At 39.4% G+C, this 15,926-nt stretch overlaps 1 protein-coding gene across 8 annotated transcripts in view; it reads left to right on the top strand.

The window, feature by feature from the left end:
* The window catches only part of ABLIM1 (actin binding LIM protein 1), a 210,759-nt gene that overhangs the window by 49,779 nt on the left and 145,054 nt on the right, over window positions 1–15,926 (top strand). For 6 of the 8 annotated variants that reach the window (XM_068400205.1, XM_068400200.1, XM_068400204.1 and 3 more), the window contains exon 1: window positions 415–508. The exons of the other annotated variants lie outside the window; for them this stretch is intronic. In XM_068400205.1, the coding sequence (XP_068256306.1) occupies window positions 469–508 (40 nt within the window). In that variant the 5' untranslated portion in view covers window positions 415–468. Of the gene's footprint in view, window positions 1–414; window positions 509–15,926 lie in introns of those variants that run through there. 8 annotated transcript variants of the gene reach the window in all.

Here is a 15,926-nt window from a genome sequence, read left to right as displayed (position 1 = left end):
TCAGGTGCAATATAGCCATAAAATAAAAGCAGTGGAGTGGAGATGAGACACAGAGTAAGATAGAAAGAAAAGTGTCTTAGGACAAAATCAAGTCTGTTTGCAGTCAACATTTGAGGCTGGTTAGGATCCTTCTGTGTGAAAGAGGAAGTTATCAATAATATCAGCTGCTTTGAGATGGTCAATACATTGGATCGTGTCACTGTTTGAAAGACAACATACCATGGTCCTGATGGCTAATGGAATATCTAGAGGAAAATTTTCACTCTTCCTTTAAACGGTTTGGGAACACAGACACACCTATTTTGCTCGGGCCACTCCCTTTAGTACTGTTCAACCCAGGAAATACTGGGAGTAAAGCCATAGAGTGAGCCACCTCTGAAGGATCTCGGTTATTCCTCCGGCTTGTCATCTGTACTCTGAGAGGCTGTAGCTTTTGAGGTCCAGAAACATTACTGCTTGAAAGCGCAAATGGAACTAGAAATACATCAGAGCTCCGCAAATGGCAAAGGTTTGTCCTGGGCTATAGTTCTGCTATGTAAATCTCTTGATAAATTACGTAGGTTAAGCCATCCACAAGACACTCGTTCTTGGATTTACAGATGGAGAAGAGGCTGAGGAGGTTCTACTGGCCTGAAATTGGGATGTCTGTTGATAGAGCAATTTCTTTATTTTAGTTTGTTTTTCTTTACTGACTTAACAGTTAAACACCTTCCCAGTCTGGTGTATTTTATGAACAGTGGACTTTGTTACATGGCTGAACAGTGTGTGCATGCATCCATGTGTTTCTCCCCTGGAGTGGATTTTTAAATCTAAGGAGCAGAGCACAACTTGGTGGAATTAAACAGGCTTGTTATCCAGCTCTGACTCCGTGTGTATTTTTGTGAGAGGTACTTCACTGCTCTGTTTTGCAGTTTCTCTGTCTTCTAGGTAAAGATGATGACAGCATGCTATCGCTGTGGGGTGGTTTCTGTATAAAGAGGTGTTAGAGTTTTGTAATGGAAGGTAGCATAAAAGTTCAAAGTATTGCTAATTAATGCTTTGAATGAAAAGCTGATAACTGATCTGTTTTAGAGTGCTATTGAGGGCAGCTTCTTTGGCATTTAACCTGAGGAAACATTGTTGTACGATCTGTGACTTACTGAGTGAGCACACCTACAAGTTCTTGGCTGTCCTGCAACCGTCTGTCACTTCTGTTTGCTTTTGCACAGAGACAGGCGGCAGGAGGTTGAGCTGGTGAGCAGTACTTTCTCCTTGTTCAAAGGTGCTGCAGGTATGACTGTGCAGTACAGAATGCCAGCGTGTAGAAACCTGCAAGCACTTACTAGGAGATGAGACTCAAAGCACTTTGCTTCTAAACACCAAAAGCACATTCAGCACAGTTTTGGTGGTAAGTTACAACAAAGTGATACAAAGTGGATACTCTTTGCATCCAAGAGGCATGCAAATCTTAGTTTGCTTAGTAAACATTTCTCTTTTTTTATACCATAATCTTAGAAAAAGGCGGGGGAAGAGGTGTAAGTATAAAAAGATATATTTAGCTTCTTAATAACTCAGGTGTGGGTAGTTGCTTTCTCTGTTGTGCTTGGACAGATAAATAAATCCTTTGGGTACCCATTTGACCTCGGGGGTTAGAGCTGGAAGAAGTAAAGTCTTATTTTTATTTTGCATTGTCTAATCCAGTATTTGTCACTTAAAAATAATGTCTCACACAGGTATCATCTATGTTTATGGCTCTGGAGCTTAAAAAATGTGCAGGTAGACATATTAAAGAGCTGTGTACATCTCCTTATGAAAAGTATCACTTTACCTTAAAAAAAAACCCCACAACCCAAACTTTCTACCCTTTATAACAACAAAAAATATTTTTTCCATTGCTAATTAGCCGTTGTAGGCTAAACACTTAACCTAATGTTGAACTAGATTTAACAATTCTATTTCTGTTGTTTCTCTTATGTGTGTTGAATTAGATGTGCAAAATTACTTCTTTTCCCCTCCTTATTTCTTTACTATTTTATTTTTAAAGTAGTATTTTGGATTTATTGCATTAATATAAATTAATCTCCACAGAAGTACCATACAATAGCATTTGATTAAAATCAGCTGTTTCTATATTGTTGTGATGTGGGAAATTACCATATCATTATGTGAGCATACTGATCAAGTGCACATTTGTCCAAGTCCTGTGGGGATTCATTATAGTGAGGTTGGGCTGAATACTGGGTTCCCCATTCCTGACCAGATATACTGAGAACTGGAGAAGTCTTGCTTATATCTCTGCCTGCTTTGGCTAGTGCAGGTGGCTTGTGTGTGGATGTGGAAAACTCATCTCACTGTTGGGTCCTAGTAGATAAACTCCTGACTGCCACACTGATAAAGCACAGGAGAGGAGACTGGTTACTTCTCCCTGCTACTCTGTAGGTGTTCACGCTTTCTCTTCCCTAGCGTTAGGAGGAAGTTTCGAGTCTAGCCCTTTTTGAATCTAATATGTAGAGAGATACTTTGGGGGATAATTGTTTGTTGTTTCCCTAAAGTGGGTAATGAAAACAGGGTTTTTTGGTTTACTTTTGGTTTTAATCAGTTTGACATGCTGGCTTCCACATTCTAGAAAAATAATCCACTGATTCTTTTTGTCAGCTGTCTATTTTGAGTTGGAAGGCCTGACTCATGACAATCCAGTAAGCAGCTGGAGAACTGAAATTTTTTACTTCTTCAGAATCCATTAATTGATTCTAGAAAAAGTACTGGGAGGGTTTGGATTCCAAAGAAAGCGTAAATGTGAGGAAAAAACTCAATAACAAAACAATCAGAAAACCATAACAAAATAATGCATTATCTTGTAATTCATTCACAGTTAAAAAGGAAATAACTGGAAGCTGCCAACTAGTTTCAATCTGAAAATATGCACAACATATGTTTATAACATAAGGTTCTCTACTGATAATCCTGTGGTGGTCAGCACCTGTTTTAACTGATTCATCTGAAAATATTGCTCAGTGCTGCTAGAAGAAGTTCATCAATCAGTTTTTATTAGCACAGCCAGACAGGTTGGCTGGCTTGCCTATTTCTTTAATTGTTGTGGTGGTGGTGTTTTGCTATTCTCAATTGCAGAACTATTCCTAAGTCATACCAGGGCAAAACTCTTACCAAAAAAATTGACGATGCGCAGAGAGTGTTAATACCAGATGGGATGTTGAAGCTGAACTGCATGGAAAAGCGATTTTTTTTTTGGTCATTGATTTGTGTCAGTGGTAAATCTGTATATTAAACAAGTACCACAGTGGTAATGTCAACACAAATAAAAGAAAACTAAGCTTTGCTCTAGACTGAGGGAATGTTTACACTTAAAAAACCCCAAACAAACCTACCTCCTAGTATGCACTAGTAGTAGTTGTTTGCACTCTACATAAGCTGTAGAACCAGACCTCCCATTGTGGAGTTACTGTCTAGATGCAACATTTAGTGTATTTTAAGTACCAAGAATTATAGAGACTCTGTGATGATGACTAAGAATGCAGCAGCAGATTCTCTCTCAAAGATGGCCAGGGCCATCTTGACTTTACATTATGTTTTAGTTATAGTTTATTTAAAAATAATTAAAAACACATACTTTTGTTTGAAGTTCATCTGCTGGAAAAACTACTTTTGTTAGTAGCCCACAACACACATGACCTTAACTTGCAAAAACAAATAACCTCAATAGATGGCATTTGGTCAAGCACTGGCAGGATAAGATCAAGAAATTCTTGCTGAGGAAATACTGCAGTAAATTGTTGTTGCAAACATAATATGGTAAATATCAATTGAGCAGTAGACAGTGATCTTACATTCTTTGTAGCTATTGCATTGGACTCATTCACCATTCCTATAGTTTGTGATACCATTGAAACGCTTTTTCCCAGTATTGTAAGACCTTATTTCCTACCTTCTGCTCCAAAATTATAGCTTGCTAGATGCCGAATGCCCTCCACTTCCACTGCAGGATCAAGACTCTTGATTTCATACTATCTTTGAATAACTCTCACAGGATTTGATAGGCACAGCTTCACAACGTTGTACATGTCAGGGAAATATCCTAAGATAAGGCCTGGTCTGTGTTGAGTGGCACTGGTAAAGAACAAACCCAGCTGTACCTGTCGTCAAGTCAAGGACATGTTTCGCCTTTTTAATGTCCTGTCAGCTTTGGAAACCTGGTGTGTTTCTCTAACTGTTGCTTTTCCTGTTGGTGCCAGATTACAGAGCTTATTTGAATAGATTCCTCTTAACTATCAAGAAAAAACAAGCCAAATGAGACCATGGGACACCCAAGAGGACCAAAACCTCAGTTTATCAAATACTATATTTATATGGTATGTTATATGTCATTTCCTGTTATGAACAAATTGAACTAAATCTGAATCTTCCATCTGACACATCAATGTATCTTCAGATGTGTCCAGGCCTCATTTTTGCTTGTATAGAATGTGATCCCTGTACGGAATGTGATCCCTGTGTGAGAAGTGAGCTGCTCATAGTCATGATTTTGCTTAACCGACAGTTTCTTAGTTAACAGGGCTCTTGATCACTTGTGTGTGTGCATGCAGCTGATCTAACCAGAAGATAGTGCTGACCATAAGAGGAAGGGTTCAGGGTTCAGCCATGCTGTAGGATTTATTTAATGACAAAACAGTGATTAGCCAACACAGCATATTTAAAGCTGCTTTTAGTAGGAATGTTGGCAGTGGATGAACTGATCTGATGTCATTCCTGGCATCCTGTAGCATTGCCATACTTTCCACTATATAGAAAGGTAACCTTCTATTCTTAGTTTTGATGGACATTGACAAAAAGTTTGTACTGGCTTCTGGTAGGTGCTTAAATTAGTGCTTATAGTACAAAGGAGGAATCTCTTTTAGGGCTTCACTGAAGCTAGGGGAGGGCAGTATGGATGCAGAAGTTATCCTTTTAGAGTTATGCCTTGCTCCGAGAATGGCTGTGATGCTGGAGACCTTGGGAGTTTAATGCAGCAAGAGAAATACTTAGTTCTTCTTTTGATCATGTGTGCTGGTTCTACATCTGCAGTAGAAGATCCACTGTTAGGAGAGAATGGGGAATGTTAAACTAAGGTGTTCAGGAAGTCCTCCAGTGGCCTAGAGAAGACTTTCTTCTAATATAATTCTTTGTTCAACATTTGAGTAAAGTTGCTGTGTATATTCCTGTAGTCATGTGACTTGTCAGAAGAGAGAGTATAATAATATCCAGTTTATTTTAATACATAACAGGAGGAGTGGTGCTTTCTTTGATGTCATCCTTGTAACACATTGCTCTTTATAAAGGTACAAGAAATAAATATGAGGATTGACAGAGCGCTGAGCTTTCAACTTTGATTTCTTTGCTTCCCAACTTATTTTTGTCTCAGTTACTATGAAGTCTACATTACAAAGAGAATGTTACAAAGAGTATCTGCTCTCAGCTGGAAGAAAAATGTCAAAGATCAGGAAAGGCAAAGTAAAGAAAAAAGTCTGATTAAAGGAATTATGTTTATCTGGAATTCTTTGCTCACTTGAAGCTACCTTTGTGATTGTCTGGAAAAGCAAGATGAATATGAAACACGATGGGGAGCTATTTTAATGAACCTTCTCTAGCTCTTTAGGCCTCTAGATAATATAATTTAGTTTTGATCTTTTAATTTGTTTTGATTGTTGTTCTTTAAGAGGTTCTTTACAGGCGTTACATGCTGAACTGTTACATACCAATGACCACAAGTAAGTAGAAGAGAATTAAAAATTATAGATGTTTTTCCACAGTACTTACTTGCTTCTCAAATAACTGTTTAAATAAAAGATAGCTAAACATTGCTGAGGAGTAGAAAAAAGACCAGTTTACTACTGAATATCTGAAGGACTGCTAGCTTCTGCCAGGATCCTTTTTGCTAATTATTCCCTAGAGTGGCTTAGGCGTCTCTTCAACTTCAAGCATAGTGCGTGGCCCCACGGAGGTAGTGGGATTATTTATAAGCTTTGAGATAGGCAAGCACTTGAATTGTGTTGTTGAGTCAGTTGTTAAATTGTGCAGAGTCTTGGGGGTGCAGCAGTTTTTATATTTCTATTTCATATCATTCTCACTATATCCTACCTACAAAATTACATCAGTTGTCAGCAATTACAGTTGTTTTTTTCCTACGTGTAAGTAAAAAGGATTGGTTTTGCTGTAAGAATACATGGTGAAGTGTTCTTGACATTATAGATCAATAGATTAGCCTTGTGCTGCCAGGAAATAAAATGCTGAGCCACCTCATCTTGTAATAATGCAATAGACGGATCCATTAATGCACACACTGTTATTTCGTGTCTGAAAATAGTTGAGGACAGAGATTTTTTTTTCCATGACTAGTCTGAAATAAACATTGGAATTGATAAAGTGAGGTGTAAATAGCCTTTGGTTGAATCATGCCTTTTGTCATAACCTAATAACTGTGCACTCTTCTAGTCACAGCAACCAGAGTATCAGTGATTTTGCTTGTTTGGGGCAAAATAGCTAAAAATGGAATTTTCACATCAGAGAAAATGTACAGAATTAGTTATGTTTGCTTTATCTGGTAACGTGATCCTCCAGGGGAAATGAGTACTTTTAGTGTTAAATAAGGGCTTCAATCTATTGGAAAATCATTAAGAAATATGGTAATGAAGTTGGAAGGTAATTAAGATCAAGGAGAAGCACTCAGTTGTGCTTTACATGACCTCTTTTTTCAATGCTGACCAGTTACTCTCTAGTGTTATTATCTGTGGACTTCTATAGTTCCCATTATCATAGAATCTCAAAGCTTCAGTCTTTAATGTACCTATTGTTACAAATCACTTGTGAGGGGGGAAGGTGATACGGGGAAACACAATGAAAGAGATGAAGGGAATGGCTCAGGGACAAAAAACAAGTCTGTGGGAGAGCAGAGACTGCATGTTTCTCAAATCCCAGGTTAGCATTCCAGCCCTTTAGTGTTACTTTCTTACTGTTAATTTCACTATTTATTAATAATTTGAATAATTGATTATGGAAGCAGCTACTTTGGTAGCTGTGATGGCATTAAATGCTAAAAATGGGTTTCAGCAAATAGTTTTACTGCTTATTTAAATAGAGTAGAATAGGATCTCCATAGGCTGTTGTGGATATGGCAGCAATTCATCTGGATGTTGGTGGCATTTTTTGCTAGTACTTCTCTTAGTGTAGCATCGTACCTGAGGCCTTTGGTCAGTAACAGGAAATTAAATTGGCATTGCAGGTTCAGTGCCACTGAAATTGCACTTCGTTTCTGGGTAGTGGCAGTAGCCAGCCGTGAACAGTGCACAGTGGTGAACGGGATGGAGACCTCGGTGAAAAAATGCCTTTAGGCGTAGGTGTTAGAAAGCATGGACACTTCAAGACTCAGTAAATGTAATTTTTTTTTTGTTCTGTTAAAGGACAGCTATGGCCAGAATTGATTGCAGAATTCATTTTGCATGAAGATCAAATGATAGCAAGGGAGTGAAGAAGCCACTTAGTTTGGTTCCTTTGGCAGATCAAGGTCCAGTTCTGAGCATATGAATTTTCAGCTTTCTGCCTCCAAAGACACTGCCCATTTTGTATCACAGGTTGGGGATTTAGTTGTCTCTTTCTGCTTTAGCTCTAAACCTGGTAGAAGAAATAATTTTTAAAATGAAACTGGACAACCTGCACAGACAGCAGTTTCCTGCAGAAGACAGAAAAACCGTTTGAGAAATCTTTTGGTAGATATAAAAAACGTTTCAACTGGTGAGTTTGAGAATTACAAGGAAAGTGAAAGTTGTTGGTTTTTTTTTCAAGTTTCACAAAACAGTGCTGTAGAAAGAGTTAGTATTTTTCTTTATGTTAGGGAATTTGAAGCTCCAGAGGTAGTTTTGTTTCTTGCTTTTAGATAAGCTTAATAGATGCTTTTTAAAAACAGTTTATGTTTATTTATTTGTGGTATTCTTAGTGGAAGTAGATTATCCAATATAGAAATGAAGTCATTATGAAATTGATATAAAACATTCCTTCATTTCCAGTGGATGTGTGTCTCATCCCTGACAGTGGCCAACACCTGACGCTTGAAAGGAATGTTTTAAGGCTTCCAAAGGTAGAAGACAGTACTTCGTTAACTGACAGTGTTGGGGTTTTTTTCCCTAACATCATATAAATATTTCATTTGGTGATTGATTTTTCTGTGTACTATTTCAGCCCAGCTAATAATTGGACATGATGGTAAATGGCTGGTGTTGCTCTCTTTTGTCCAAGAAAACGATGATTAGATGTCATCTCAAACATATTGTTTAGATATTTTTGTTTGTTTAATGTTTATGTGCACTGCTTCACTGAAGGATAAACTTGGTGGAAGCTGGGGTTTAGGGAAGTGAGTCAGATTCAGTTTCTGAATGTACAGCAGAGGGAAAAGCATTCCCAAGCGCTTGTTATGCTGCCTGTACAGCTTTACAATGCACTGCAAAGCCAGGCTTTTGTTATCAAAGGCTCATGTGCCATGAAAGTTATCATACGTAGTTGATAACAGGAAGCCGAGCACAATGCTTTAATTCAGCTGAAAGATTTTGCAAATGTCATCAGTTGGGAAAGGAAATTGTCACCATGTGGTCTTAGTTATGTCTGAGATAGAAATGTAGTTGTGTTTTCTCTTGTGTTTTTTCTTGGTTGCAAATCGTAACAGAAGAATAAAGGGCAAGGCGATGTTTCGTGTGTGTTTTGGAATGAACACCAAGATGAAATCAATACATAGAATAACATTTGCTTTCTTATTTCTGAATTAGTGTAACGAAATAGTTTGTGCATGCAAATATTGCTGTTAATGTATAAAACTGAGATCCAATTTGTAGTGTTGCACCTCAGGAGATCCCTGGATGGGTTTTCAAAGAGTTAATGTTTGATGCAGTGTAAGATGATACAAATGTAGCTTCATCCTATTCCTACAACTACCTGAAGGGAGGTTGTAGTGGAGTGGCAGTCGGTCTCTTCTCCCAGGCAACTAGCGATAGGACAAGAGGACACAGCCTCAAGCTTCGCCAAGGGAGATTCAGGTTGGACATTAGGAAGCATTTCTCCTCAGCAAGGGTCATTAGACATTGGAACGGGCTGCCCAGGGAGGTGGTGGAGTCACCATCTCTGGATGTGTTTAAGAAAAGACTGGACATGGCACTTAGTGCCATGGTCTAGTTGACAGGGTGGTGTCAGGGCAACGGTTGGACTCGATGATCCCAGAGGTCTCTTCCAACCTGACTGATTCTGTGATTCTGTGATTCTGTGATTCTGTGAACTTGCTACTATCCTTTCATATAGACATTCACAGACTTCATGGACTTGACAGACTTCATAACAGTTCTTCAACACTGTGTTTTGCATGTGTGTACAGCAAAAAGATGTGTTTTGGATGGAGTTTGGCTAATGATTACTTGAATATCAGTTACAATAGTAGTGAAGAAAAAATCTTGACTTGGCAGCTTGATGACAAGCATATATGGGAGACTTGAGCTTAATTGGGTTGCTCAGCTGAGTTATAACACAAATCATTTTACCTTTGATACCACTTTAACCTGAGTTAGCCCTTTTCAGTAAGCCACTCTTTTTCTGCCAATATAGAGGTGCCCTGTGGCTTTGTGGTCTTTATGTTCCTCCTGCGACAGGCAGTAGTATAGCCTACTTTATAGAACCTTGTATGAGTTGAAACCAGTAAACTAACTTGGTAGAGACCTGTGGACTGTAAAATTCTTATCTGTGTGGATCCTTCCTAGCCTTTAGCACAATAAAAGATACCAATGCCCCTGAGTTCTTTTTTAAGTATATCTTATGCTTTTATAGACAATAAATTGTTGAAGTAATATTAAATATTAATAACTAGGCTTTTCAATCTGTTGTGAGTAAAATTTATATCTAGATGTACTAGCACAGATCTCTTTTTAAAGTGCTTACTTAGTAGTAACAATGCCTAATATGGACATCAGCAGTCATTATATGATCTCTACTGAATATTTTTTCATGAGTGGATATGATCTTAGTAAGGAAGTAGTAAGTGTTAAGGGAATGGAGAAAAAACAAATGTGGTGGACAAGGAGCATATTTGTTTATGAGGAACACCTGTTCTTCACTGGTAATGGTCACCTGAGTCAAGAGAGTACAGCCAAAGACACTCTGCAAGTATTTCGCTAAGTAGGTGTCATTGATTGTGTGATTTGTCCTGGATTTTCGTGTGCTCTTTCTCCCCTAGTTGGTCTGATAGTTCTCTGCCTTTGCCTCTGAAGAGCAGAACAGAGACAGGTATGTGTGGCCCCGGCAGTTGACCCAGAGCTGGACTGCTGAGTCAGTACTCATGTATTTTCTTATCGGCCAAGATAACAACAAGATTAGGTGGGCTTCATGCTCCAGTGAGTGAACTGAGAAAATACCCTACCCTCGTCCTGTTGTTCCTGGCTGTGGTGCCTTAGTTCTTCTGAAATTCATTGTGCTAGAAGGTGCCAGAAAATATGATGGTGCTAGTACCTGGGCTCTTCTTTTTTGTTTTTAGTCCCCAGAAGATATATAGCATTGAGAAGTGGTGCATGGTAATGTATGATGAACTAGTGATGCTGTTATAGCAGTGTACGCGTCTGCTTGCTGGAGTGCGTTATAACACATTTCAGTAGCGGTGGCAATTCTGTTCCTGGGTTTAAGCTGGGTGAATATTTTAAATGTCTCACTGATCTGAGCATAATCCCAACAATATTTCCCCTTGTGCAGCAAGAGAATGGATTCTGTTGCAATTTGAAAGTATTTTCTGTAAACTGAATATAATAAGCTGAGATACTTTTTAAGGACTAAAACATGATTACTTCAAAAGCCACAAAGTAGCTTTGAACTACTGGTTTTTAAAGCTCAGCAAATTTTATGTAGTACCTGAATTATTAATGGAGATAAATTGGAAGTGGAAGTTCTGTTGTCTTATCAGTCTCAAGCAAGCAGTAGTTGTTGACTTTGCAGAGAAAGGCAGCTCCTTCTGAAGCAATGAGTGAGGAGGTCCTCGGTGAGGAACCCTACAGTGAGAATGGCTTGTGTCAGTATGCCCAGAAGATGACTGCCTGTTTTGGGCTTTTAGGTAAAGAAATTAAAGATGTGCATGTGGATTTTTTGGTCTCCCTTTTGTGGACGAAGTGTTTCCTCACGTTTACAGTAAATAGCTGAGTGTTTTGTACGTCAACCTACAGTCCTGAGTAAGTAAATTGTGTGTGTCAAAAGTTAAAAAGCTGCACATATGGAGTAATTTTATCACAAGCAGAAAGGTTTTGTTTCTATTTTTTTGCGTGAACTTGAATGTTAGAATGATTTTTTGTTCTCTCTTGCTGTTTTAGTTATTTTATTGCTTGGATAACTATTTGTTGGTATAAATAGACATAGTGCTTGCTCATTTTTCATTTATGTGAAGGCCCTTCCCCCCCCCCCCCCCCCCCCACCTTCTCTCTCCTTACTATCAATATCTTTGAGAATTCTTACATGGGAGAAGATAATCCTTTTGCCTTGGACAGATGCATGAGACATTATTTGAGTTTATCTACCTGGGCAATACGTTACCCTCTGAAGTGGTATGAGGGAAAAGGAAAATTTTGTTTTGTTTTACCTTGTTTTCTGTGTTTTTATTTTGATTTTTCTTTGCAGCTAGGTTTTGCTGAACTAGTGTGACCGACTTCAATTTCTTGGTGTTGTGGTTGGGGTTTTATTGCTTTCAATACAAGACTGAAGTCACACTGAAATGCATTTGCAGGAAGTTTAATTCTGATGGCAGAAGCAATTGAAGACAGCATTAGTGCACTACATATTTCTGCCTTTTAATTAGCTGAAGGGCCAGTTTAATCCTCAGTGTTGCTCGGTAGGATGGAGGGGTATTTCTTCTACTGTGATTTTAGCCCTTGGTGTCTAGTTTTGCTATTATTCAGTGCCTGCTATTCTGTTGTGCAATTTATTTGTGGATTGCAGTCAATTTTTTTTGTTACTTCTGTTCTAGTAGCATTAGTACAGAAGCCTCTATTCCTGGTTGTATATGAAACATGTATGTATTTTTATCATCCAGGCAGCCAATTGCTTTGGTGAATTCAGAGGGGATTGAATAGGAAATGGCCTTGAGATGGCTGAAAATATTTATAAATAAAATATTTATAAAGTTGGTAATGAGATAAAATATTTGAAGTAGCTAGTCTGCCTAATTCCTGTCTCTCATCCAGTGCCTTGTGAAAACTGTCAGTCTGGAAAATGCCCATACCTCAAACTGTGCTCTGTGAAGGCTCGAGCCCCCGCCACTGGATACTGGGATTAGGCACGGCTTTGAATTGGCAGTGATTTAAAAATATTTTGCTACTTGGCAGATACTGAGGAAATTTCCTCAACAGTAGTTCTGGGTTGGGTGCCCTGGATTCCTGAGAATGTGTTTCAAGAAGTATAAGGACAGGGCTGTGCCCTTGTGTTTTCTGCCTTTTTTTTTTCTGTTCAGCAAGAATATTAGAAATCAAACTTTTCCACTTAATCGAGTGCTTGACTTAAGTGCTAGGAGGCTGCCACTGTCTTTTTGATTCTGCCTAAGGCTAAATCCCAGTGCTGGTAACAGTGTGTTGTATAAGGCTGTCACAGGCCTTGTGCTTTACCTTGGACACAAGGATCTGACCCTCGGAGCCAGCTGCTCCAAACAGCCCTTCGTCTGACTCGTAAAGCCACTGTGGTGCTTCCTGGTCTTGTTTTGCTCACTTCTACTTCTTGTCCTCTTATATTACTTGTTAACAGGATGGAGGCTCTTAAAGATGTAACCTGTACTTAAAAAACACTAACAAAAGATCATATTGCTTTGTGGTACAAGCAGCAGGTAGTATGTGGTCTTTGAGATTGTAGTTATCAGGCAATGACAGCAATAGCCAGGGCTGGAAAGGGGCATCATTAGAGTAGTCTCTCTCAGAGGAAGGAGGATCTTATTTTTAATTAAGCAGGATGCTTCTACAGTGACATGTTAGGGTCACAAAATGCTAGTCTAAACTGAGCTGTTCCCACGGTCCCCCATCAATCCCACGTGTCTTGGTGGCGGAAGGTGACTGGGTTGCACTTCGCTATTTGAAATAACATTGGACCCTTCTACAGCGGTCACAGGCTGCATGCTTCTGTAGGGGAGATACTGTGGGAAAATGGCACTGACCTCTGCTGCCTCCCAAGCCAGCGCTGGAGTTGCTCTGCCTGCAGAAGCCATGCCTGCCAAGTGCAGGAACAGATCCCTGCATGGGTGACAGTGGGTTCAGCCTCTTGTGCCATTGCTCTGCCCCTTCAACTGTGTCACTTAGTTGCAACTCTTCTGGGCGAACTGCCAGTTAAAGGAATTGATAGAGGCTTTGTACAGCTTATATGGTGGTTGATTATGTGGGAGAAGACTGCAGTTTCTTCTGACTACTGCTATACAACAGATCATACTAGTTTAATACTTACTGCAATAGTGGTGTAACGACTGTCTGAGTGAATATAGCTGGAAGGTTGGAATCAGCATGGCTGCAACAGAAAGCTAGGAGTCAATCTCACACCAGTGCATTCCAACTCCAATGAAGCGCAAGCTTTTCTTGTAGGGTTTAGGCAGCCAAACTGTAGCAAAGGTTGCAACAGTTTAAAAAGTTACTGCAGAGCTCACCTTTCTGCTGTCTGAGGATTGACTTGTGCAGCAGAGCTAATGTCAGGGTAATGCGTGCTTTTGCCTCACCTGCCTCAAAGGGCAAAGTCCACCTTGACGTGTTGGTGAGGCTGGATAGTTGGCACTGCTGTTGTCAGATGTCAACATCCTTCACCGATTATCCAGCAACAAATAATACTCTTATACTAATATACCCGTGTTAGAGTGCATCCAGGCGTCTCCTATGAGTCATCCCTCTGCTTTAAGCACAGAATGGTGATCCACCTTCAGCTGAAGTGGTAGAAGCTTTTGGAGTTTGAGAAGACGTGTCTTTTCCACTGAGTGGCTGTGGTGTGCAGGTCAGTAGGTTGTGAGATCTGAGAGAAACTGAAAAATTGCTGCAAAGCTTAATTTCCTAGGGGGAATACTTAAAACACAGCATTTTCCAAGATCTCTGATGTGATAGAAGATACTCTAAGGCAGAACTCAAATAGCTATATTTATTGAGCCTGCTCTTCCTCAAATATACATTAGCATCACCCCATTAAAATTAGTACAGTGGTGCAGATTTATTCTGGATTTGTCCCACTGTGTCTGTGATTGATTATAAAACCCAGGAGAATGACTGTTTTAAGGGGAACTGTGGTTTTGGGTTCGTTGTCAAGATAACATAGAAGCTGTACTACCTGAAAAAATAAAAAACAATTGACCTCATCGGAGTTGTATAATAATAGATGATCAAAGTCTGGATTTGTGAGATGATATTTGCTCTTTAAAATAGTAAATAAAGCAGTCTTCTCTTCAAAGCCTGTCCCCATCTGTAGATAGTACTTGAACTCTGGGTTTTGAGGGAAGAATTAAATGACAGTTTCTCACTGTGCTCAGTAAGCCTATTGGTGGTTTTTTTCACCTTTTAGTTTAGCAAAATCTGGAAGCAGTGCAATTATTACACCGGGTCATTTTGCAACCATAGCTAACTTCTGTATGTAAAGGGGAATTGAAAGCCTGCGCCAAACACTGTCTGTGCAATTGTCTCTGGGAGTTTGGCTGAGTAAAGAGTCTGAAGTTGTCTCTGAGCAGGTCCTGGTCTGGGGTCTACCTGTAACTTTCTCTTGCAGATGATGAATGTTGTTTTACATTGGTGGTTTTTTTTGGTCTTTCGCTTTGGAATTTCCTGTAACTTTCCAGTGCCCCGTTGATGATTAACTCTGCCTTTAGCCAGGGAGAAATATTCATTAGATGATTAGATTAGCAAGTCCCTGGAATTGGATTAATGTAAACTTCTTGTAAGTGAAGCAGGAAGGGTTGGCACAGTATCTGCAAAGCTTCTCCTGTCAGCTACGCAGGAGGGTGGAGAGGAAGAGCACAAGTGAACCAATCCTTAATATTTAGGGAAAAGCTTAAGTGCTTTTGTTTAGAATAGGCAGTGAAAGCTGCAGAAAGGATTTCTCCAAAGAAATCTGCTTATGAAGTAGTGCTAGCCAGCCTTTGTACATTCCTCAAAAAGGAGGACCAACATCCTCCACCATTACAACATTTTTGATGTAGTACACGTGCAGACCTGGCACTGAACAGGAGCATGGTAGGTTAAATGCACAGATGTGCATTTGTAGCTTACGATGATGAGGATTCTTCCATAATAAGATTTTTGACACAGCAAGGTTTTTTGATTTTAAACTAATCCTCTTATATACCTCAGTTACGTTCTTTCTCTTGTCCTGAATATTAATCTGATTTTCAGATAGTCTTTATGGCTTTGCGTCTGATTTTTGCATTCCCAGGGATGAGTTGCAACTGATTACAATAGTTTTAGATGGCAGTCACCTGATCAAGCATACTGTCATAATCTCTTGGAGATAATCACTAAAAATATATCTTCCTTAATCTCCTTTACTGGATAAGAGGAAAAGAGAAGGATTGGTAAGGGCATTGTGCCCTGAGTAGTAGACTGACTACATGCACTACAGGTTGCTTTCCCTAGCTTCTTCCACATAGAAATGCCGTCTTTCCCCATCTTAAACAGCTTTGGGAAGCTGTGTGGATCAAGTAAAACTGAAGAATTGGTGCTGGAAAAGGTGAAATTCCGAAATTCAGTCAAAAGGATGTCAGTTATTGAGGATGGGGATATTGCAGAGGTCTTGTATCTCATTCCTAAGCAGAGCTTGCTGAAGCAACTGCCCTACCTGAATCCCGATGACTACTACTTATGTGAGCAGTTATTTGACACTCCTGAGGATCTGGGTAAGTGAGGACTGGCATTGGATCTTGATTTTTGGCTGGTGAATAGGCT

This window comes from Nyctibius grandis, chromosome 4 (genome assembly GCF_013368605.1).
Source record: "Nyctibius grandis isolate bNycGra1 chromosome 4, bNycGra1.pri, whole genome shotgun sequence".
NCBI classification, from domain to species: Eukaryota; Metazoa; Chordata; class Aves; order Nyctibiiformes; family Nyctibiidae; genus Nyctibius; species Nyctibius grandis.
This window is presented reverse-complemented; position numbering and strand designations above follow the sequence as displayed.